Raw genomic sequence first — 24,413 nt, forward strand, 5'->3', positions numbered from 1 at the left:
TATATTGTGTCTGTATGTCTACCTCTTGTGTTTCGCCAACGCAAATTAAACGTACAGGTTTTTCTAAAAACCAACAAATTAGCGTTAATCAGAACATATACAAACAGAAAAACTACAACACCAACAACCATCACCAACCACTCATTGACAACACGAATTTCCCCTTCCAACAACCAACACTACCACTACCACTACACCCAATAATGCGTAAAGTCGGTAGACCACCAAAAAATCCGCTACCTACACAAAATGCGACAGATCCGCTAGCGCAGCAAACGCCCATTAGAAACAACTCAACAACATTTGCACCAAAAACAACAACAATTCCTAAACCATCAGCAACATTAACATCATCATCATCACCACCATTACCAACATTGCTTGCATCATCCTCAATTGGTAACAAGAAAACCAATCATAATTACACTACAACACCAACAACAAGCGCGGCAAACACAACTACGCCAATGTTCAAAGTACAAACTCAGACCGCCACACAAGCCATACACAAAAGCACACCAATACCACAAAAACTACCAACCATTTTTAGACCCCAAACACAGCAACAATATAGCAACAACAAAAAAAACAGTTACGTATTAGCCACAAAGACAAGCGCGCCGCCAAAGCCACCGCCGCCAACAACAATGATTAAGTCCATAAATATGGGTATCATTGATAGTGTCGGCGACGGTGGTGTTGTTGGCGGCGTTTGTAAACGCAGCAGTGGCGCTGGTGATAAGCACAACAGTAAGCGTCAGATGGTTGCAGTCACCAAAACAGGCAATGGCGGCGTTAAATACAACATCAACAACAACAATTATGCAGCTAATAGTTTCGTTGATGAATTTACTGATTATGTTTTGAATGAACGTTTTCCCGGTGAACTAACTAAACTCAATTACTCTTCCCCCCCTCCAAAAATCAAATTGCCAATGCTACCGCCAACACAACATATACGTTTACCAACCGTAAATTCCGAACGCTTGGCACAAAGCAGGACCATCGCAGGGGCGCAAATTGGTGGCAGCACGATCGTCAGAAATGCCAACAATACCGTTATTACCACCACCAGCAGTAGCAGCAACAATAACAACAAGAAGACAACGATACAGCCGCGTACAGTGCAACTGTTAGTGACGCGTCGTCCAATTATCACCAACAACAACAACAACGCCAGCAGCAACAGTAGCGCTGCTGTTGGCGCACAGACAGCGACAATTGTGGCACCTGGCGTGTTGAAAATCACCAACAACAATAATAACAACAGTCAAATTTTACACACCACCACCGGCACTGAAACGGTGGTTATTGAGGAGGAAGACGACGAACTGCTCACAGCGACGAGTGGCGATGATGGTTCGATGTCACCGCACGCGCTTGCGATGTCCGCGACTACTGCGCAAATTTTACGCAAATTCCGTATACCCAAAGGCACTGCTTTGACGGCGAAATCGATCAGCAGCGTGGAAGTGGCCAATAGTGCGCCGGAGGCTTTAATCTGCAGCGCTTCAACATCCCCCGTACACTCGCCAATACATTCCACTTCTTGTTCGCCACCACCACGGGCCGATACACCGAACTCCGTTGATTTGGTGGAGGAAGTGATCGAGACCGATGAGAACTCAACGTGCCAGTCCACCGATGAAGCGTTGATTACGGCGGACACCACCACAGCCGACACCATCAACGATTGTGATGCAGACATTGTGGAAGAGGTTGATGCGGATGCAAACACCAACAACACTACGACAGTACTAGTGCCGGCAAATAGTGGAAGCGGCGCATTGACGGCAACAACTGCTACAGCGCTGCCGCAAATACAACTGCAGACGGTGCAACCAAATGGCACGGTGACATGCATTAATCTACCGCCAAATACGATACTACTCACCGCGCCGGATGGTTCCACCATACTCGCGACCGCAACGCCACAGCAGTTGAGTAAATTGACGCAACAACAACAACCCCAACCACAACCACAGCAACAACAACAAATAATCACGATACAAGATTGGAATGGTGGCAGCGGTGGTGCTGGTGCCAGCAGCTCTAACAGCAGCGTCGATGGCAATACCACCACCGTATTGCAAGCTGTGCAGGCTGCTGCCACACACCACCAACAACAACAATCGGCCACCACAACACAAACGTTGCTGCTCACCGCCGACGGCACTGCCATACCAATCATACAATCGGCACCGGCCGCTGCAGCCAGCGCCAACACCACCAACTCGAATTCAACGGCGGCGGCAGCAGCAGCTGCAGCGCAGATTGTCGCCGCCCAACAGGCTGAAGCGCTGAAGGCGCAAGTGCTGGCGTAGGGTTTGGCCGGTGGCCAATTAGGGCGATTTCTCAATAATGCAACAATTTTACCGACAACCTACTTTTTCTAAGACAACCAGGTAATCGTGTATTCAGTTCTATTATGTGTGTCTATTTGATATGTACGAGTATAAACAATTTGTGAAGTTAAGTGTTTTATGTGCGAGTATGTTATTTACAATTGTTTCGTGCTACGAAAATTGTGTTTCAAATATTGTATTTGAATTAGTTTCTGATCACAGTTCAAAAGTATAAACAGTTATAATTCCATAAGTTTTTTAAACGTGTTTTTTTAACGCTTTAGTATTAAATTAAAGTTGTTTGCCGTGTCAAAAGAGAGTTAAAATCAATAGCTGCACATGAAAAATCAAGAATCGCTCCAATTAGCTACAGTATTAGCAATTTTTAATTGCTATAATAATGAATATCATAAATATTCTTAAATAATAAAGAAACGCTCAGTGTCGGGACATTCGTTAGTGTTGTTCCAGGTATATGCTAGCCCCTTTGTAAACTCCTAAAAATTAATTGAAATGATAATTGCATGCTTATTTATACAAGTTTTGTTAATTCGTGAAAAAAGTATTACATTTGTGAGAATTAACGCTAAAGAATAATTTGTAAAAAAATTTTAAATAAAAAAGAATTAAAATATGTCATATATGCGCCTTACCACTAAAGGAAATGAAGTAAAACTTTAATTAAAAGTTAAATTTCAAAATTTTAACAATATTTTAGAGTTTATTTTATTTTCTTTGTTGGTTATTTTTAAATTTAAATATTTTTTTAATTTCTACGTCATTTCAGATATGAAATTATATTTGCAAAAATTATAACAAATCTAAAATGTAGCTAAAAATAGTTATTTATTTTTGTAACTCTGAGCCACTAAACATAAATTCATTAAAGAGTCAATTTCATTTTACATTTTAAAAGTAAATAATTAAAAAAATAAACTTTAATTTAATTTGAAAACTAATTAATTATGAAGATCATTATTATTTTTCGAATAAAAAATTATAAATCTAATAAATACTAAAAATCGTTAATAAAAATTTTTTGAATTGACAAAAATTCGAAACTCTTTACTACTCTTTAAAAAAATTTAAAATATATATTTTTTCTCTGAAAATATTTTCTTTTCAAATAAGTGAATTTTTCATCGGAGTTTATTACAAGTTTAATCATCAAAATTAAAGTATTTGCGTTTTTAATAAAAAAAAAATAGTACACAAAATATTTAGTTTTTTAACATTTTTTAAAAAAAGTTTTTTTATATGAAAAAAAAAACAGTTGCTCATGATTCCCAAAAAATAATAAATTTTAAATTAAAAAATATATATTTTTTTAGTTTTCGAAATTGATTTTTAAATATTTGAATTTTATGCCTTCTCTGCAAGAGTTTTGTGTGGCGTAAAAAATGTTTTTTTTTTACACTAAAATTTTTGCAAAGAATTGCATAAAAATGCTATGAAACTATAACTAGCATATACCATGGACATATTGTGGCAAGTAAGATCAAAGTTTTCAAACATAAAACTAACGTATAAACTCGAAAAGTCAACACTAAAATGTACTAATTACAAAAAATAAATATAAAAAATCCGTGAAATAAATAAAACTAGGAAACTGTAAATGCTTATAACGAAAATGACGAATTAACGAAACAAAAATGAGAAATACATAATATACTCGACGCATAAACACTACAAAGAGAGCTTAGTAAATAAGTTTTAGCTGTTTACAAACTATATAAACAATACACAAGTAATAGAATAGACGAAAGAATGCAATTTCGTAAACTAGAATTGTTAATGTGTATTTTGTAAAAGTATACCATGAACAGAGATATGGAAAACAAACACTAAATAATATATAGTATAACGGTAACTTATATTTGTACACTAAGCGTTATTAACATTGCATTACTAGTTTTTACTCATTTTAGTTGCGCTAACTTGTAAAGCTTATTCCTTCCAATTCATTTGAAAATTGTATACAAATAACATAATTTGTGTGTGTGTGTCTACATTATCACAAAGACTTAACTCAAAAATGTTTAATATTCATAATATGTTATGTAACAGTATACAAAGTTAAAGTAGCTGCGTTGTAGGTGAAAAAACTAGTTTACAAGCTCGTTAAAGTGTGACAGTAAAGTAAAAATATATAAATATTTGTATTTCCAAACAAAAAACTTAATAATTTAATGGCGATAGAACGAAAAAACCGTTATTAAAAATCTGAATTTACGATTTTCGGTTGTGCTTTCGAACATAATTTTCAAAAAAATTAAAAAATGTATAAAAATTCGAATGTTTAACTGCATGCATAACGGTCTGCATAGTGTTTCAAATTTTACACATAATCCAATTAAGATTTTATTTCGTATTTATAACAGTGTTGTTAGCATACAAATGCCAAAAATGTAGCATATTTCAAGGCGCATACACACGTCTATGCTAGATTTCGCTTTATTTCTGTGTACTAACTGTTATAGAAAGTAACATAGCAATAACAAATGTTGAGCATGTTCATAATATGCTACTTTGAGCTTGTATTTGATATACCTTTGTATAAAACACCCGCTTTCAGTTCCTAAAAGCATATTTTTTAGCAAATTTTTGTTGTGTTTTTCAAATCTTGCCGTAATAGTTCATATACATATGTAAACCATATTAGTCAGCTCTTGCATGTTTTTTTTTCTTTTATAACAATTATTTACAATTACACATAGCCATTCGGGCTAATTTGTTTTGTTTCGGGTGTCATCGTATTATAATTATTTTTGCATTGTTTGTTTTTAACACTTATTTGATTATTACGTGTATATATTTATTTATTTTATTAAATTTAAATTATTATAAACAAATTTCTAATTCTTTGTTTGCCAGCTTCAATTAAATTTCGATTGGAAGTTTTTTAGAACAGTTAATGATTTTCCAAAAAAGAAAATATTTTAACAAATAGCATTCATAACAAATTTATTTATTTGATTTACTAAACTTCGTTGATGTTTCAAAATTGAACATAACCTTAAAAAACCAATTGAGGCAAATCATACAAAAGTATAAAATAAAGTCGGTTCTACGACAGTCGGTTCTACGTAACCGGAACGGACCCGGATTTTTATCCGGCCAAGGACTGTCAAATCGGCAGCATTCCTCAAAATTATTTGGGGAATGTTTTATGCCGCTACAACAACAACAACATAAAGATACTATATTTTACTATTCAATTAGTTTATATTTTAATTATGTATGTAAATACATATTAAATTAATAATATTAAATAATAATAAACTAATATTTAATAACAATAAAATATTATTTAGATTTGTCGCTCTAAAACTAAGCGAGACGAGTTACAAGTATTTCTTCTTTTTTTTTTTTGTAGATGCTTAGTACTCAGTTGATATGACTGTATGATATTGATATTTAATAACACTTGATTTTCAACTGAAAAACAACACAAAAAACATGTTTAACAAATTATATGTAAAATTAGTATATAAAGTTTAAGAATTGAAATAGTTGTAAGCACGTGTTAATAAGTACATAAACTCAACTAAATTAAGCCAAGCAAAACAAACAAACCGAAAATTAAATGCTAAGTACTATTTTAGACATAAAATTATTGAATTTGAGAAACAAAATGCAACTCCAGTTTAGGTTCCAATTGGATTTTATGCGCTAATTTTTATTTAAAATCTAAGCCATTTAAATTAATTTTGATTTTAAGTATTTTATGCATGTATAATGAAAGAATTCAATCCACTTTCTTTAAATTAAAAAAATACTACTTAATAAGGTTAAAAATTAAATAAAATGAGAACAAATTTTCAACAACAAACAAAACCAATGATTGATGAGTAGTATAATAGTAATTAAAATATAAAATAAAAAATAATTCTAAGTTTATTATGCGAAAATAAAAAGTTATTAAAATAAAAAAATAAAACAAAAAATAATAATTTTTTTGAAAAAAAAAAATAAAAAATGCAATTAGTTTGCGTGAAAGTAATAAAAAAATGAAAAGAAAAACTAAACTGTTGTATGAAACTGTAAAATATATACATATATTAATATAAAAGCTTAAATGACCATTCATATTGCATGTAGCTCATTTAAGCTACGCATACACATACATACATATAAACTATACTAACATTATTGACTGCACTGTGCTAGTCAGAAAACTATAAGCATACCAGGCACTCAGCTGGTAGTCTTTTGGTAAATACACCAGCGAAGTGCTGTTGTTTGTGCTAAAGAAAACAAAAAAAAAATAAATAAATTATAAAAAAAGTTCCAGCTTCAAGCACAGTGTAATAATGTGAAATATTAAATTATCTGTTAATATTACGCATTACATACCTAAAAGTATATAATTTAAAATAAAGACGAAAAATTATTTCATATATTTGTTGTGTACCGATTTTTTTATTTAACAGGAAATTGCACTGGTTGATTTGAATTTGAACTTTTAATCTAAAAAATATTTAAATAAACTGTTTAGAGGAAATGCTAGAACCGTTTCATGCGTTATTCTGCTCTTTTGGGCGCATAAATTTTAAAGCTATGATTAGCAGCATCACTTTAAAGATTATTTTTATCACTATATGCCGCGACCGACGAAATCAATAAATGTTACATTTTAAACGCTGCAATATTTCTCAGCTGCAGCCAAAACACTACGTTGTGCAGTTGAAATTAAGAAAATTAATATTCGCTTAGTAATCTCACTGTGTGTAATATTAAATTTGATAAAGAAGAAATTTCAGCCGGTTAAAATAGTAATATGTAGTACAAATACTCTTACAACTAGTGGCGGCAATAATTCGCTGACATTTTAACCTAGAGATGTGATAAATTGGAGCTAGACATATTTTACGCTGAGTGTGAAGCTTTACAAAATAAATAGTAGAAATTAATATTTGTATATTTTCTTTAATTTAAACAATATATGAAAAAATCCAAATTTCAATTTGAAATTAAATAAAAAATAACGAGTAATATGAAGAAGTAAAGCACAGAGTGGTGACCTTGTTTGTTATTGGTTGTTAGTTGCTTATCAGTGTTGTTGCATTTGTGGGGTTGCTCGCCTATTTTTGTCGCATGTTTGTTCTGCCTGACATTCGTTCAACAAAAATGCGCCACACACAAACACGTACACACTCATACACGCGTAAGCGCTTTGTGTGTAGAGCAAATACGTATGCATTTTTACTTGCATTTGCTGATGGAGTTCGGCTACAGAGCAGAATTAACACAAAAGCAGAGAAGAAACAAAATAAAAGTATTTTCTGAAAGCGCCACCAACAGACGCTATTGAACAGCTGTGCTTCCTACAAGCTTGCTACTCGGTATATATTAGTTGTTGGTCGTTTTTTTCCACTATACAGTCTGCTGTCTTCGTATCAAGTCAATCAGTTGGCGTCCAAACATAAAAGCAGCCGATCCATTGGAGCATATTTAGAAGATAGAAATCTAAATTCAATACATTAGTGAGCACGCTTCCAGCGAGTGATAGTGTGCAAATATTAAATATAGTTTGTCTGTCACCACAAACACATTCTTCGTTTTAAGTTTATTTTGGCTGTGTAAATATAATTCATATAATTCCATAATGGATCCAATGCAGGTTGAAGTGAAAAATATTGGTGAACTGCTTAAATTAGATGGTTATTTGAGTCCATTTGAACGTGAAATACGTCGCAGGTGAGTGGAAATACAGATACGCATGAATTTAGTGATAACCGAGTGCAAACGCACCATTTCTTCATGAATGTTGACTGTCGCAAGTTCTTGGCAGACACTGATAAGTGCATCCGTGTTGTCTGGATTCCCAATGTGTTTAATTAAATAGTTAATATGTGTGTTTTTATGGAACGATTTTGTCTTTTAATGCGTTAAAAGTCATTTTTGTTCGGTATAATGCAAAACAAATTGTGCGCATAGTTTTGAAAGTCAGCTGAAGGTTAAATTGATGAGCGCACACCGGCAAGTTGGCCTCGGCGCCCTATGTCGACGATGTGCGTATGTGAACTTTTGTGTGTGTATTGATTATAAACAATAGTTCTTATCAAAATGTTGTGCAAAAAAAGCAAGCTAATTACATATTAGTGATTATTTAGTAGATAAGAAATTTATAAAAGGTGCTACGATGAAAAATATAAAGATTTTAATAATATATATATGTAAATATATTAATTCATATGTGTGTACTTATTTGAACTTGCGAATCTCAAACCGGACAAATATTTAAAAATTATTAAAATCACATTTAATATTTGTTTAAAAATAGCATTCGCATAGTTCAATAAAAAGTGCGAATGTCAAAATAAATTTTGTGAAGAGATAATTATGTATAAATCGCTATAAAATATAATTATTTAATATAAATTAGTAAGTATTAAGGACAGTAGTCATTTTTGCTGCATAATAAACTCATTATGTGTTATAAACTAAATTCATTTTTATTGCAGTTTATTTTATTATTAATTTTTAATATTTTATCATCGTCTGAGTTACTTTATTTTGACAAGTTTTTATTTTGTTGTTTTGTATATAATTAATTTTATTAATATATTTTTTATACTTAAGCAATTAGTTCGTTTATAATTTTATTAGTTCTTTTTAAGTTGCTTAGCTTTATTTGTGTTATTTTATTTTAAATTATTTTTTTTTTTATATTTAGCTCATCTTTATAATTTTTTCAACTTATCATTTATATTTTATTGTACATACAATAATTACATATAAATTTATTTTTACATTTAATCAAACCGGCACAACGTAAGAAATCTTTTATTAGCAATTTAATTGTCAAGGTCAACAACGTCACTTGTGCCAAATGGACACACGCCGTATGCCAAAAAACTAATCCCAGCATCACAAATGAGAGAGAAAGCATACATATTTTTATAAAATTGTTGTAAAAAGTACTAAACTGAAAATTGTGCTGTGTGTTGATTGGGTTAAAAAGAAATGGGGGAAAAATAACAATAAAAACAAGTGAATTTTAAAATTGTAGTTTTTAGAAATTAAATGAAAAGAAAAAATTTGTTCAACATTTTTTTTTTAATTATTGAAGTGTTTAATATAAAAAATAATAATTGAAGCTTATAAAATACAAAAAAATAGAATAAATATAAAAATATAAAAATAAAAAATAATTAAAATACAAACTTTAATAGAACTGATAACAATATATAAAATTATCATAAAGTATATTCAACAACATGGAAATTATGGAAAAATATTTAATAAAATGCCCTAAAATATATATAATCATATAAAAATATTATATTAATCTTGCATATGAAATTGAAACACATATTAATATTAAAATAACAACGCCAAAGTTCTGCTTTTTTAAATAGAATCCCTAAAATAGTTCATAAAAGTATATGTACATATGTATGCGTATGCAAGCAAGCAAGTAGTACATACGTATTATGCAAGCTTTTATGAACCCACATATCGTCTATGCGTGTTTATATAGACATACATATTTATTATTAAATATAAAATACTACATATGTTTTCCGCATATTTATTTGCTCGTGATGCAAAATTCCTAAAATTTATATTTAACCGTGTCGAATGTGTTGTTTTTATTTTTTTAATTTTTTTATTTGCATTATTTTTTATTTATTTATCTATTTTTTGATATATTTCTTCCACGTGTCCAGAGCATGTGTTTTTGGTCATCTTTTTTGTGGAATTTTGACTTGATTTGTGTTACCAGGCAATGAATATATATAATTATAATTATATGTGATGGAGAACAAAATTGTAAATAAAATATACGAAAACACAAGACTGATGTTAATTAAATAAGTGGATAAAAAACTATTACTTAATTTTTAAGTGGAACAACTCTCCTAATACTATTATTTTTTTTTTTTTTTGTTTTCGAAGAAGTGCCTTTTGTTGTTGTTGCGTTTTAGCTAGTGCTTGAATCATTCGAGATTAGTGATTAGCTTTAGTGATTACAACTTCTTCCAGCCTAAAAGTAATTAATTTCCGAACATTTCTTGGCTGACTTTACTTTGCCTCGTATAAGGCAGTCGAAGTTTAAATAATAAATTATAAAAAAAAAATAATAAATTATAAAAAAAAATAATAATAAATAAAACTAAAAAATAATAATAATTAAAAATACTAAAAACAATAAGTAAATAATTATTATTTTATTTATGATGGTCACTTTATTTTGCCGTCGCAGCGCTCACTTGCTGCAGTCAACTCTCCGTCCTACCGGGCGCGCATACATAGTAGCAAACACTTGCCAGTTTCTCCAAATCCAGCTCATATGCATTGCGTACTTTCCGGCGCCGGTTGTGAGAATTCTGAATGTGTCACCCTGTGCTGCATTCCAGCTGATACATACTGCGATTTCTGCGCGCCTGGTACAAACGTGAGCTACGTACAATTGTAGTTGTCGCACCGTCGAGAAAAAAAAAACAAAAACAACAAGAACGAGTACGACTAAGCGAAAGAGAAATAGAAACATGCTTTTTCTCACCATTTAAATAATTTATTAATAAAAAAATTACTTTACCATTGTACAAAGATTCTAAAAGCCTTTAAATTTTAATTGTCATTTCATCCATAGACATGGCGTGCTTAAAGAGTGGATTGGCAAAATCGATCAGCTTGAGGGCGGCATGGATACATTCTCACAGGGTTACAAACACTATGGCTTACACTTCCAACCTGACAATTCCGTGATTGCACGCGAATGGGCGCCTGGCGCACAACAAGTTTATCTCACCGGTGATTTCAGTAAGTAAACAAGTTTGAAACTTTCCACACTTTATTTTTCCACGGTGAATTTTAATAACCCCTCAATTCCACAACTTCATACAGACAACTGGCAATGGGAAGCGCATCCTTATAAGAAGCTCGATTACGGCAAATGGGAATTGCATTTGCCCGCCAATGCCGATGGCAGCGCGCCCATCAAGCATCTCAGTGAGGTGAAGGTGATCATACGCAATCAGGCTGGCCAGCTAGTGGATCGCCTGTCACCATGGGCGACATATGTGCGTCAACCGCCCAAGGAGGCCAATCAGGGTGTCAACTACAAGCAGTATGTGTGGAATCCACCACCAACTGAACGCTACCTCTGCCGGCATCCACGTCCAAAGCGTCCAAAATCGTTGCGCATATACGAATGCCATGTGGGTATCGCCTCACAGGAGCCGCGTGTGGGTTCTTACCAGAATTTCGCCGATAACATAATACCGCGCATCAAGCGACAGGGTTATAATGCCATACAGGTTATGGCTATTATGGAGCATGCTTACTACGCTAGTTTTGGCTATCAGGTGACCAGTTTCTTTGCCGCCTCCAGTCGTTATGGCACACCCGAGGAGTTGAAACGCATGATTGATGTGGCGCACGAACATGGCTTGTATGTGCTGTTGGATGTGGTGCACTCGCATGCGAGTAAGAATGTACAGGATGGTTTGAATCAATTCGATGGCACCAATTCGTGTTTCTTCCATGATGGTGCGCGCGGTGAACATTCGCTGTGGGATAGTCGGCTCTTCAATTATGTGGAGTATGAAGTGTTGCGCTTTTTGCTTTCCAATTTGCGTTGGTGGCACGATGAGTACTACTTCGATGGCTATCGGTAAGAGAGAGAGAGAAATGATAAAATATAAATGTTTTGCTAATTTTTAATATGAAATAATATACATTTACAGTTTTGATGGCGTCACTTCCATGTTGTATCATTCGCGCGGCATTGGTGAGGGTTTCAGCGGTGATTACAATGAATATTTTGGACTCAATGTTGATACGGACGCATTGAACTACTTGGGTTTGGCCAATTACATGTTGCACAAACAAAATCCAGAGGTCATCACCATAGCAGAGGTAAGATTTTTCCTAAAATAGCAATATAATAAATATAATCATAACTTTCTCCGACAGGACGTCTCCGGCATGCCCACTCTCTGCCGTCCCGTCGATGAAGGCGGCATTGGTTTTGATTATCGTCTTGCCATGGCCATACCCGATAAATGGATTGAGCTGTTGAAAGAGCACACCGACGACACCTGGAATATTGGCAATATCGTGCACACACTGACCAATCGTCGCTGGAAGGAGAACACTGTCGCTTATGCCGAATCACATGATCAAGCTTTGGTTGGCGATAAAACCATCGCTTTTTGGTTGATGGATAAAGAAATGTACACACACATGTCGACACTCTCCGAGCCGTCGTTGATCATCGATCGCGGTTTGGCGCTACACAAAATGATACGTTTGATCACACATTCGCTGGGTGGTGAGGCGTATCTCAATTTTATGGGCAATGAATTTGGGCATCCCGAATGGTTGGATTTCCCACGTGTGGGCAATAATGATTCCTATCATTATGCGCGTCGTCAGTGGAATTTAGTGGATGACCCATTGTTGAAGTACAAATATTTGAATGAATTCGATCGTGCGATGAACGAGCTGGAAGCGCGCTACGGCTGGCTACATGCCGATCCGGCATATGTGAGCTGGAAGCACGAAGGCGATAAAATAATTGCCTTTGAACGCGCCGGTTTGGTGTTCGTATTCAACTTCCATCCGACACAAAGTTTTACGGGCTATCGTGTTGGCACCAATTGGGCGGGCACTTATCAGGCGGTTTTGAGTTCGGATGATGAACTTTTTGGCGGACACAATCGTATCGATAAGAGTTGCAAGCATTTGACACGAGCTGAAGGTTATGCAGGACGGCAGAATTTCTTTGAGGTAAGTGTACGATACTTGGTAAATAACGTAGCGGTGTTGTGTGTTGTATACAGTGCTGGAAAGTGTAAAAAAAATAATAAAATTAAATAAATTAAAAATAAAAAAAATTAAAACTAGTAAGTGATTAAAAAAAGAGTAAATGAAATGAAAAAATAAAAAATTTGAATAAATAAATAAAACAACAAAAAAAAATTAATATAAATAAATAATAATATAATATATATAGATATATATAAGTGTAAAATACTATGAAAATAATAAAAATCATTAATTTAATAATAATAAAAAATTATTAGTAAGAAATAAAAAAAAAATTTGAATAATAAAAAAATAAAATAAATATTGTTGAAAAAATAAGTGCATAACCAACTCACCCAAAATTGTTAATGTCTTGCATTTCAGGTTTACACCCCTTCCCGCACAGCTGTGGTTTATGCGCATATAAGTGACTAGACGCTAATGGCAAAAAGGCTTTCCATACGTTGAAGCGCTGTACTCATATTTAGTAGTTGTAATAAATTACAAATTGTTTTAGAAAAAAATGTACAATAAGTGAAAATGAACAAAATTTTTCTATTAAAAATAGAGCTTATCAAAAAAAAAACACGGAATGTGTTTTTCTAAAAAAAAAAACAAAATTTTTTGGTAAATAGTATATTTTTTCACGCAAAATTTTACATTAATTGCAGTTTTGTGGCTTAAATTAGAAATATAAGTAACTTTATATTAATTTTTGAACGCGTTACAAGTCAACTGAAACCACTACGGTATATAAAAAATATGCTATTTTATATTTTAACTGACAAGTTTAATGACTGCTTAAGTTTAATACATTTGCGTTTTAGCTTTGGTTTTAATATATACGAATTCTTCGTACTAACATTTAAGGAGCGTGAAACTTAGAAGCATGGAATGTGCATGTGTGAGCTTATAGAATATTTAATCAGAAAAAAATTAATTATATGTGTGAAAAATATTCTTTTCTCAATTATACTGCAATGGATTATATTAAATTTATAAATTTTTTATTTAATTCATAGCACTTTTAAATTATTTGAATGCACATCCCAATAATCAGCAATAAGAAAAAAATCTAGTACACTTATTCAATAAAGTGTGTCACTTTTTTTTAACTTTTGTTACATGTTCTTGAAATTTAACCTCACTTTCACTGCATCATTTTATAGCAGCAGTTAATCGAAAACTATAGTATATTACTTTTATGATTCCGAACTACACTATCACTTTATCTACTAATTTTTAAATAGTCAAAATGTATGCCGCGTAATCTACAACACTTCGTTGGATACACTCTCGATAATATCGAAAGCATGCTTGATATCAGCGTCAGTGAGTAAGCGATTCACCGTAATACGTATGCTTTGACGTACAGCATGTTTCTCCAAATTATTTAAATAACGCGCTTCAATTACAGCCACACCGCTGGCAATGCACTACAAATAAATGTAAATATTCACATTAAATATTTAAAAAAATCTGCAAAAGAGTCTTACCTTATTGGCGATTTGTATGAGCAACTCACGCTCCACATCGGCGTTCTCACGCTCCTCCGCTATATATAAATGCTTAATGGGTGAAAGTTCGTTGGCGCGCAACTTCAATTTTGAAAATTTTCCAAATACTGTTTGCACTTTACGCGAGATTTCCTGCAATTGTGTAAACATTTGCGGTTCACGTTCGAAACGATCCAATGCGGTGATGGCCGCTTGTGTCAATAGTGGCGGCAGCGATGCGGAGAAGCAATAACCCAAACCAGACAGACGCTGATGTTCGACTATGAAGTGTGAACCAACACAGAAACCGCCAATGGTGGCTAGAGAATTTTCCATGCCCGCCATGATCAGATCAACCTCAACCAACTGTAAAATAATGTTTGTAAATAGAATGATATATTTTGAATTAATATTTAAATATTCAAAAAACATGCTTACATCGACATTAAAGTGTTCAGTGAGACCGTGTCCAGTTTTACCGAGTGTGCCAAAGGAAATGCTTTCATCCAAGAACAAACGCAACTTATACTTAGCACGTAGCGCCACTAGTTCGGGCAATGGGCATATTTCGCCAGTATTCATGTAAATGCCTTCTGCTACGAGGAAACGGCGCGTCTTGGCAGCTTTCTTGGGATTCTAAACAAATATTAATAGTTGTTGGCATTAATAATTATTTTTTTATTTACACATTTACTCATATTGTATACAAACCTTTGTATCGCGCTCTTGTTGTTCAATAAGTAAGCGTTCCAAATCGGCCATGTTGTTGTGTTTGTAGTAATAAATAGTGCTACGTGAAGCATCTAAACCTTTTTGTATGGCAAAACTAACCATCTCATCACTTTTGCATGCAGTGAAGGAGAGAAATACAAAAATTAAAAAACTCCGCCATATACCTTTGACATTTGTACTTACGCAAATACAACATCGCCACGCTTAGCATATGCTGGTATAGCACTCGCTATGGTAGAGAAACCATAAGAATATACCACCGACTCCTCCATACCCATAAATTTGGCTAAACGATCTTCCAAATCCAAATGTACATCCATTGTACCGTAGAAACCACGCGGACCGCACGAACCGACGCCATATTTTTTCAACGTAGTGCAAGCATCTTCTAATATTTTTTCGTCTTCCAACAATCCCAAATAGTTGTGTGTTGCCAAATTTAGACACTCATGTCCATCAACCACCACACGCTTGCCCACTTTCGATTGCACTAAACGCGTTTGCAGCAGCTGATGATTTGGATCAGTTTCAGCAATAAGCGGTTCGGGTTCGTATTTGGCAATAATTTCTTCTTCCTCTGCTTTTGTGTAGCGCCTGCCACGCCCATTACGTTTGAAAAGTAGCAGCCATATGACCGAAAGTAGTAGAAAGGCTTCCAATACGATCACATAAAGCGGGGTCTGCGGTTTTAGTAAATAAGTATATAATTTGATTAATATGTTTTATTTAATATGTATGTATGTGTATATGAAGTTTTACTCACATTTTGGAATATCCGCTCTATTTCATTAAACAAATAAGGAATTGCCACCATTATGCTGCTGACTCTGTGAAGTGAAAAATGTTAATTGATAAAAATATGTCAAAAATCAATTAAAAATCAACGCGAAGAAGTGATATGACCACTTCATGCCTGCAAGTAATCCCCGTATGCGTCATGCAAGGCCTTTTGGTTTTTCGTAATTGTAACACTTTCCACTTAATTCGCATATGGTGTGATAAGATTATTTTTTTATATCTTTTTATAAGAAATTTGATAAAAGGAATTTCGTGCTGTTTTGATAACTCACGTTAGCGCTTGTTGTCGGCACTATTTCAATTTCTGCTTTTTTAATTAAATATATTTTATTATATTTGTAATAGTATGTACCTGTATAAATTTGATTAATCACAATTTATTTATTTTACAGAGCAAAATACACGTAAAATGAATGCGCAGGTAAAATACCGCCTTTTCAAGGCAAATGCCAAATTTTACTTGACTACACCTTTCAAGTGTTGCCGGATCTGTTAATAACGGATCATAAGTAAAGATAAAATCTTTTTGTTATAAATTTTAAAAGATTTGTAGTAAACAATAGTCGTTAGAATAAAAAATAACCTTTGACATTTTTTAAATATTTAATTTGTATTACATATAGAACGTTAGCGTATTTCAATGGGTTTACAATAAAATTCTTATAGAAAAATAAATAGCGCAAATTATTTTTTCCTACATTCTGGTAAACCATGGAGATAAGAAATGAACTGTCAAATATTATATCTGAGCATATGGTTTCTCAAATCAGCTGTTACCGGCACTCGCCAATAAAAAAAACACAAATAAACAAATATTATGCGATCACTGCCATTTCTCCATCACTGAAATAACCGACAGACATATTGCAAAATGATCAACACGGGCAAATTGGCTGGACGCACTTTATTTATAACAGGTTTAAAATTATTTAATTTTATAATATTTAAAATATGAATATACTTCTTTGATTTATTTAGGTGCATCACGCGGTATTGGTAAGGCTATAGCATTGAAAGCGGCTCGTGATGGTGCAAATATAGTGATAGCTGCTAGAACAACTGAAGAAAATTCCAAACTTCCTGGCACAATTTACACAGCCGCACATGAGGTAGAGAAAGCAGGCGGCCGCGCACTTCCTTGTGTTGTGGATATTTGTGATGAAGAGCAAGTGCATGTAGCGGTTAATGATGCTGTGTCTCGATTCGGCGGCATTGACATAGTGGTTAATAATGCCTCCGCCATTTCGTTTACCAATACTGCAGCCACAACAATAAATAGTTTGGATACAATGTATATAACCAATACGCGTGCTGCCTTCCTGGTTTCGCAAGCTTGTAGACCCTATTTAATACAAAGCGAATATTCGCATATTTTAAATATATCGCCACCGTTAAATTTGGATCCAAAATGGCTCGCACCTCATTTAGGTTATACCATAGCAAAGTATGGCATGTCTATGTGCGTGCTCGGTATGTCATATGAGTTAAGCGATATGTCAGTGGCGGTAAACGCATTGTGGCCACGTACTTCAATATGCACAGAAAGGATCAAAGCACTTATGGGACCAGAATTTCTTAAGCGGACACGTAAAGTAGATATTATGGCAGACGCTGCTTATGCAATGCTTATACGTGAGCCACACGAGTTTACTGGCCGCTTTCTACTTGATGAAGAAATTTTAACGGAAGCTGGTATAAAAGATTTTGATCAGTATGCTAACGATCCTTCCGTTGCAAATGAACTGATGTATGAGTCTTTCGTGGATGTGCCAGAGGATAGAATTATACCTTATATTAATCGAGATATACCGGCATGGAAGTCTGTATTAGCAGCAAGAAAAGCGAAAGAAAATATACAAAATGAACATGGAGAAGATGGTAAAATTCCCAGTTTGTTTAAAAAAATTGAACCGTTAATTTCAACGGAACTTGTACAAAAAACAAAAGCAATCTATCAATTTAATATCATCGGTAGTGAAGATGGTGTTTGGTATCTTGATTTAAAAAATGGTGAAGGTGCTTGTGGTAAAGGTGTACCAAATTCGGCACCCGATGCAACATTTACAATGAAAACGGAGAATTTTTTCGACATGTTTGCTGGCAAAATTAAGCCGTCAACAGCATTTCTAATGGGTGATATGAAAATTTCGGGAGATTTGAGTAAAGCGCTGAAAGTGGAAAAACTCATGAAAGCGCTTAAGTCGAAAATTTAATGAGATTAGGGATAAATCGAAAGTGCAACTTTTTATTTATTAACATTGTTTTAAGTTTGTTCATATTAAATAAAAAGAATAACTTATAAAACAAAATTGTTAATAAAAGTGTGGAGGAAATTATTATTCCGATTTGTCACTTTTAAAATTAATAATTCTAATCATGGGCATATTAATTTTATACTGAGGCAACCCTACTATATTTTGTTTATTTGTTAGTTCCCTATTTATTTCACCTATTATCAGCGACTGTCAAATACGCTCTCGGCTACTCATTATCAAAGAACTTCTCTGCTATCTTCCATCTGCTTTTTAAAAAAGTATTTGCTTGTGTTTACATACGCCCTATGTGGGGGATCAAATTTATTATTGTCGTCATCGCTACTAAGTACACTAGTCCCATGTCTGATATTGTCCTCTCGATTTTGAATCAAAATATGAACTTTGGCCATTGAATTTATTTTAACATACCGACATACATACATATGTACATATACTTTCACTTTCTAATTGTATTCCTGTAATATAGGGCATTTTATCGTATACACAATTTTTTAATACATACATACATATTTCGTAATTGGTAATGTTCTGTTTAATTCACTTCATTCAATCATTTATTTTTCCACTTATATCATTTTTGTCAATAGTAAAAAGTAGTATGTTTCTTCTGCCTTTTATACCCGTTCTTGTTTATGTTTTTTTCTTTTACCTATGTAATCGTTGATATCACTGAAGTATGCTGTCTCTGCTTCTACTTCAAACGCCGCGGTCCAAACGTGTACTTTGGACTCTGCTTTTGTTGACTTTACTGTTTTGAACATCAATTTTTTGGCATTTATAAAACGATCGCGCAACGGGGTGGTTGACATAAATTAGCACTGATTTTAATAACAAATTATAGCGAAAATACAAGATGATTAATACCGGAAAATTAGCTGGACGTACACTTTTCATTACTGGTAAGTGTTAGCATTTATAATTTTCATGAAAAATAAACTCGTAACAAAAGTGGGTCAACTTTCTTTTTGTAGGTGCGTCGCGCGGTATTGGTAAAGCTATTGCATTAAAAGCGGCACGCGATGGTGCAAACATTATTGTTGCTGCTAAAACGAGCACACCACATCCCAAATTGCCAGGCACAATTTACACAGCGGCTGAAGAAATTGAGAAGGTCGGCGGTCGTGCACATCCCTGTATTGTAGATGTGCGCGATGAGGAGCAAGTACGTTCAGCTGTACAGGATGCTGTTACGAAGTTCGGTGGCATTGATATACTCATAAATAATGCATCTGCCATCTCACTGACTGGTACGCTGGATACAGATATGAAGCGTTATGATCTCATGCATCATATTAACACTCGTGGCACATTCTTGGTATCCAAGGAATGCTTACCATATCTGACAAAGAGTAATCATGCACACATCTTGAACATTTCGCCGCCATTAAATTTGAATCCCACATGGTTTGCTCCACATGTTGCCTATACAATGGCCAAATATGGTATGTCTATGTGTGTGCTCGGTATGGCAGAAGAATTCCGTGCTGCTAAAGTGGCTGTAAACGCGTTGTGGCCACGCACTGCTATACACACGGCTGCTATAGAAATGTTGACTGGACCAGACAGTTTTAATGTCTCGCGTAAAGTAGATATAATGGCAGATGCTGCATATGCAGTTCTGGTGCGTGAACCTACGCAGTGCACAGGACGTTTTCTTATTGACGATGAAGTCTTAACCGAAGCTGGCGTGACTGATTTGAAACAATATGTCTGCAATCCAGAATATGCTGACAAACTAATGCCCGATTTCTTTTTGGATATGCCAGAGCAAGAACTCAATGCAATCAAAGAAGATATTAAGCAAAGAAAAAGCGCTAGTGCTTCAACCGATCAAATTCCGACTTTATTTGTAAAGATTGAAACATTAATATCACCAGAACTGGTGCAGAAAACGCAAGCAGTTTTCCAATTCAACATTGAAGGTGAAGAGAAAGGCACATGGCATTTGGATTTGAAAAATGGTGCAGGTTCATGTGGTAGTGGTGCACCAAAGGTTTCACCTGATGCAACTTTAACAATGAAAGCTAATAACTTCCACGATATGTTCTCGGGGAAATTGAAGGCTGCTACTGCATTTATGACGGGAAAATTAAAAATTTCCGGTGATTTGAATAAGGCAATGAAACTGGAAAAACTTATGGGTTCACTCAAGTCAAAAATATAGATTTTGATAATTGTTGTAATCTGATGTTTGCTAGTGATAAGTTGCATTTTTTATAATAAATATAGGTTTACTTACTATTTAATGAATGTCTTTTTTGTAAAAAGTTGCTTTATCACTGATATTTGCTTTTGTAACTATAGTAAGTGGCCTTGATCAAAGGTCAAAGTCCTTTATGGATACACTTTTGCATTATATTCTTTATGCGAATTTAAAATAGATTTCATTAGTTTTATATTTTAATTTAATAAAAGGCTATTTTACGTTTATATAAATTGTGCGTACATTGCGCATTCATTAATTATAATTTTACATTTATACAAATCTGCTAAAATTTTAAAATAGGTGAAATACAGAAATCCACCATTTTCTTAGAAAGGCAGTTTAAAATTGCAGCAACAAGTTGTATATAAATTTTCAAACGTCTTGCAACACTAATTTGTAATGCTTGTTCTTCCTCGAGTTGTTTGTTCATTCACATTTCATTGCCGCTAAATTCCAAGCAAACAACCAAAATCGCTGAGTTTGCAATTTGTTTTTAATATTTTTAAATAATATAACTAAAATGGAGGATGACACTTTACCTAGTAGCTGCAACTTTCTAAAGGATCCACTATCAATAGGGTAACTTCATATTAAATAGCAATAAATTGCGTATAATGCATGCGTCATTTTGTTACAGCGATCTTATTGGTCCTGGCACAACATTTGAGATTAACACAAACTTTGATGAAGGCTTCAGTAATGATATATTCGATGAATTAAATCTGGGTTCCGATGAGGAAGACGATGAGAAGACGGCTATAGACCACTCAGCACTGGTTTCACCTTGGACAAAAACATTTGATGAACTGCGGCAACAAATGGTGCAGATAAATGAATATATTTACAAAAAAATTACACAACCCGGTGTGGCAGAGGCGGGTGAAGTGCCGTTAAATGCACGCGTTTGCATACGTTATAATGCATATTGGGAGAGCGAGGGCGCACCTTTCGATTCATCATTTTTACGTGGCTCTTCATATCATTTTTATACCGGACGCAATGAAGTAATTGAAGGATTAGAAGTCGCCGTGCGTACAATGCAACGTGGCGAACAGGCACAATTCGTAATATCACATCAATTGCTTTTTGGTGAGATTGGTTGTCCGCCACGCATAAAACCAAGTGCCGATGGACTATTTATTATCGAGTTAGTGTCATTCAATCCCGTTGGCGATTTGGAGGCGGATCAAAACTTAACCGAAGAAGAACGCGGCAAATATGCGTTAGTAATTGAAAAAATACGTGAAGTACACCTGAAAGGTTTGGATTTCTTCGGACAGGGTTTATATAAAAATGCTTGTCGCGCTTTTGAGAAAGCAGTAAGCTTATTGAACAGCTGTCGTTTAGCCAATGAACAGGAAGAGCAAGAGCAAACAGCATTTCTTTTGAAATTATACACAAATTTAGCAGTTTGCTATAATAAAGTTAATCTACCAGCCAAGGCTTGTATAATGTGCAAAGAAATACGCCAGTTGACGAACAATAAGCCAACGTGTAAAGCATTATTTCAAGAAGGACGTGCGTTGCTATTGCTGGGTGAGTACGAAGGTGCACGGCAGATACTTATACGCTCCCAACGCATGGAACCGCAAAATGAAGATATTAGTAGGGAAATGAAAATATTGGAAGAACGTTATGCGAAATACAAAGAAAATGAACGTAGCATTTGGACAAAGGCGATGGGTATAATCAAAAAGAACGAAGTCGGCAAACTGGGTGACGCAAATAGTGCAGAGACACTTAGTATTTTCGAACAAGAAATGGCTGACTTAATGAAAAATTTCAAGGACAACATGGATTTGAATAATTTCAATTTGCCACCTGGTTTAACTAAAAGTGAAATTAAAACAGTAGATGAGTTGGCGCAGAGCATGGACCTAAAACTAACGCTATCGCCGCTAGACAATGCTACCTATACACTAACAAAAGTGCATAAGAAATAAGCGCTAGACGGTTAAGCAAACTAACCTTAACGAATGAAATTAAAGCAAAAATATAATTACATATTCTTGCTCAAAATAAATACAGTTGAACTTGCCTAATTCGAATCACCATAATCCACAAAAAAACTTCGAGTTAGAGAGACTTCAGAGTTACGGCAGGTAATTTGTATGAAATTTGAGTTCTATTGCCAATTCAAGAGTTCGAGTTATGGAAGTTCAACTGTATATGTATATAAGTAATAATTTTAATGCATAAGTGAACTTTCCTTTTTTCTACACAAAATAAAAATGTTACAATGAAATTTTAATGGAATTACTTTTTTGTTTACTACTAGTTTTATAAAAACATGTCATTTGAAAATATGTATGTATGCTTGCCAAAGCATAAAAGCCAAAGCGTGAACTTGTAAAGAGTTATTTAATAAACGTTGAATTATGAAAATTGCATTGAAAGACTTTTTTTTATTTTTAGTTAAAACGCATAAATGTATTTCATTATTTATGTATAATTCACAAATAATACTAATACGGTTTCTTACTTTATATTATTTCTCAAGTTTTTACTACTTGATTTTTTCATTTTAATATTGCAACACAATTTCACATATGTATTTGAATTTGTTATGAACTTAACACATTTATTTATATTTGTAATAAGTAATTGTGTACACACAAGCCTTTGGGTATTTATTTTCTCTTTTTCTTTTATAGGTTGCTTATTTATTATTATTTATATATGTATGTTTGTATGTTTGTATGTAGCTAACCCACATGTATTTATTATTTACTGCTATTGAATTATATTTCGATTATTTTTGTTTTTACTTTTTTTAAATTAGTTATTTATTATTAAACTACACTTAAATAATAATAATAATTAATATTACTTAATTTTAAATAAATATTTTCATATTTTTCTTGATATTCTATTTTTGAATTATTTTATAATTATTTTTCTTGATATTTTATTTTTGAATTCTTTTTATTATTTTTATTTAACGTTATTTAATACTTTTATTTTGTATTTGCCGAATTGATTTGATTTTTTAAATTAATTTTTGGGCTTTTGAAATGCAGACACATATATTTTCTGCGTGCATTTATTTTAATTAATTATACTTAATTTAATTTAATAAAGTTTAATTTAATTTTTTTTTATATTCGTATGCAATTACATATTTGTTTTAACTAAATTTATATTTAATTTTGATTAAACGCATTTTTTTCGCAAATTATTTCGTTTTTATTTGCGTTGCTTCAATTTATCAAAATTATTTTTGTTATTTGTTTTTCTTACTTAAAGTGTTTTCAATTTGTTCTACATAAATTTGTTAAGCTTCGTCATCGCTTTTAAAATAATATATTTAAATTTATATAAAATTATTTCATAGTCTTCATAAAAATTGCTTGCCTTTTGAGCTTTTTTTTTTGTTAATTTACATACATACATATGTATGTGGATTGTTTCAATTAAACTTGATTTAATTATAAGCCTCTTATGCATTTTAATCGTATCTCTACTTTCATTAAAGTAAGTTATAAACATATATAAATAATGTTTTATATTTTTTCTGCGTGTTTTACAACAGCATTAAATTGTTATTTTTTTGCATTTGGCTAAATTTTTATATACTGCGCCATAATTTCGAGCCAATATTTCTAATTGTTTAATAATATAATTTTTTTTTTAATATTAAATATTTTTTATTCATATTAATTATATATTTTTTAATTTCACAGTTTTAATATTATTTCAACAAAATTATACACAAAAAAAAATAATTTTGCGCATTATTTTGATTTCTCTTAATTTTTAGCTTTCAACTATTTTCAATGCACTCCTTATTATAGTTTTC

The 24,413-nt window shown here is 33.1% G+C and overlaps 6 protein-coding genes across 14 annotated transcripts in view; 5 read left to right on the plus strand and 1 right to left on the minus strand.

Annotated features, from left to right (window-relative positions):
- The window catches only part of LOC105218008 (AF4/FMR2 family member lilli), a 58,073-nt gene extending 50,126 nt beyond the window's left edge, over window positions 1-7,947 (plus strand). For 3 of the 6 annotated variants that reach the window (XM_054234446.1, XM_011193327.3, XM_054234447.1), the window contains one exon: window positions 1,001-7,947. In XM_054234446.1, the coding sequence (XP_054090421.1) occupies window positions 1,001-2,324 (1,324 nt within the window). In that variant the 3' untranslated portion in view covers window positions 2,325-7,947. Of the gene's footprint in view, window positions 1-57; window positions 199-1,000 lie in introns of those variants that run through there. The other 3 variants (XR_008471942.1, XR_008471943.1, XM_054234449.1) reach the window with 3 other exon arrangements.
- LOC105218009 (1,4-alpha-glucan-branching enzyme) lies at window positions 7,740-13,692 on the plus strand. Its single transcript, XM_011193332.3, has 6 exons — window positions 7,740-8,045; window positions 10,948-11,117; window positions 11,202-11,970; window positions 12,044-12,215; window positions 12,273-13,088; window positions 13,491-13,692. Exons 1-6 carry the CDS (start codon window positions 7,954-7,956, stop codon window positions 13,539-13,541), a joined length of 2,070 nt encoding a protein of 689 aa, XP_011191634.1. The 5' UTR covers window positions 7,740-7,953; the 3' UTR covers window positions 13,542-13,692.
- Window positions 13,693-14,344: 652 nt separating this feature from the next.
- Window positions 14,345-20,775, minus strand: Sptlc1_0 (serine palmitoyltransferase 1). Of its 4 annotated transcripts, none has more exons than XM_011193338.3 (7): window positions 20,648-20,775; window positions 16,098-16,161; window positions 15,518-16,014; window positions 15,314-15,443; window positions 15,041-15,238; window positions 14,603-14,968; window positions 14,345-14,542 (listed from the first exon to the last, which is right to left on the minus strand). In XM_011193338.3, the coding sequence occupies exons 2-7, from the start codon at window positions 16,146-16,148 to the stop codon at window positions 14,378-14,380; spliced, it is 1,407 nt and encodes a 468-aa protein (XP_011191640.1). In that variant the 5' UTR covers window positions 16,149-16,161; window positions 20,648-20,775; the 3' UTR covers window positions 14,345-14,377. The 4 variants fall into 4 exon arrangements, with proteins under 4 accessions (XP_011191640.1, XP_054090425.1, XP_011191637.1 ...); XM_054234450.1 differs by lacking the exon at window positions 20,648-20,775 and adding an exon at window positions 19,058-19,192; XM_011193335.3 differs by lacking the exon at window positions 20,648-20,775 and adding an exon at window positions 16,485-16,639.
- LOC105218011 (hydroxysteroid dehydrogenase-like protein 2) lies at window positions 16,859-18,469 on the plus strand. The gene is made up of 2 exons (XM_011193334.3): window positions 16,859-17,049; window positions 17,111-18,469. Exons 1-2 carry the CDS (start codon window positions 17,004-17,006, stop codon window positions 18,343-18,345), a joined length of 1,281 nt encoding a protein of 426 aa, XP_011191636.2. The 5' UTR covers window positions 16,859-17,003; the 3' UTR covers window positions 18,346-18,469.
- On the plus strand, window positions 19,167-20,654 carry LOC105218010 (hydroxysteroid dehydrogenase-like protein 2). Its single transcript, XM_011193333.3, has 2 exons — window positions 19,167-19,307; window positions 19,380-20,654. The coding sequence occupies exons 1-2, from the start codon at window positions 19,262-19,264 to the stop codon at window positions 20,570-20,572; spliced, it is 1,239 nt and encodes a 412-aa protein (XP_011191635.1). The 5' UTR covers window positions 19,167-19,261; the 3' UTR covers window positions 20,573-20,654.
- A 257-nt stretch (window positions 20,776-21,032) lies between the features above and the next one.
- LOC105218014 (inactive peptidyl-prolyl cis-trans isomerase shutdown) lies at window positions 21,033-22,925 on the plus strand. Its single transcript, XM_011193339.3, has 2 exons — window positions 21,033-21,193; window positions 21,252-22,925. The coding sequence occupies exons 1-2, from the start codon at window positions 21,135-21,137 to the stop codon at window positions 22,555-22,557; spliced, it is 1,365 nt and encodes a 454-aa protein (XP_011191641.1). The 5' UTR covers window positions 21,033-21,134; the 3' UTR covers window positions 22,558-22,925.
- The last annotated feature ends 1,488 nt before the right edge of the window (window positions 22,926-24,413 follow it).

Source organism: Zeugodacus cucurbitae, chromosome 6 (genome assembly GCF_028554725.1).
Source record: "Zeugodacus cucurbitae isolate PBARC_wt_2022May chromosome 6, idZeuCucr1.2, whole genome shotgun sequence".
Classification (NCBI taxonomy): Eukaryota; Metazoa; Arthropoda; class Insecta; order Diptera; family Tephritidae; genus Zeugodacus; species Zeugodacus cucurbitae.

Coding starts and splice junctions, on each gene's coding strand:
- LOC105218010 (XM_011193333.3), top strand. CDS start 19,262: ATGATTAATACCGGAAAATTAGCTGGACGTACACTTTTCATTACTG. Junction 19,308..19,379: donor ACGTACACTTTTCATTACTG/GTAAGTGTTAGC, acceptor TTCTTTTTGTAG/GTGCGTCGCGCGGTATTGGT.
- LOC105218009 (XM_011193332.3), top strand. CDS start 7,954: ATGGATCCAATGCAGGTTGAAGTGAAAAATATTGGTGAACTGCTTAAA. Junction 8,046..10,947: donor GAACGTGAAATACGTCGCAG/GTGAGTGGAAAT, acceptor TTTCATCCATAG/ACATGGCGTGCTTAAAGAGT. Junction 13,089..13,490: donor GACGGCAGAATTTCTTTGAG/GTAAGTGTACGA, acceptor CTTGCATTTCAG/GTTTACACCCCTTCCCGCAC.
- LOC105218011 (XM_011193334.3), top strand. CDS start 17,004: ATGATCAACACGGGCAAATTGGCTGGACGCACTTTATTTATAACAG. Junction 17,050..17,110: donor ACGCACTTTATTTATAACAG/GTTTAAAATTAT, acceptor TGATTTATTTAG/GTGCATCACGCGGTATTGGT.
- LOC105218014 (XM_011193339.3), top strand. CDS start 21,135: ATGGAGGATGACACTTTACCTAGTAGCTGCAACTTTCTAAAGGATCCA. Junction 21,194..21,251: donor AAGGATCCACTATCAATAGG/GTAACTTCATAT, acceptor ATTTTGTTACAG/CGATCTTATTGGTCCTGGCA.
- Sptlc1_0 (XM_011193338.3), bottom strand. CDS start 16,148: ATGGTGGCAATTCCTTATTTGTTTAATGAAATAGAGCGGATATTCCAA. Junction 16,015..16,097: donor TAGAGCGGATATTCCAAAAT/GTGAGTAAAACT, acceptor CTAAAACCGCAG/ACCCCGCTTTATGTGATCGT. Junction 15,444..15,517: donor CGTGGCGATGTTGTATTTGC/GTAAGTACAAAT, acceptor TGCATGCAAAAG/TGATGAGATGGTTAGTTTTG.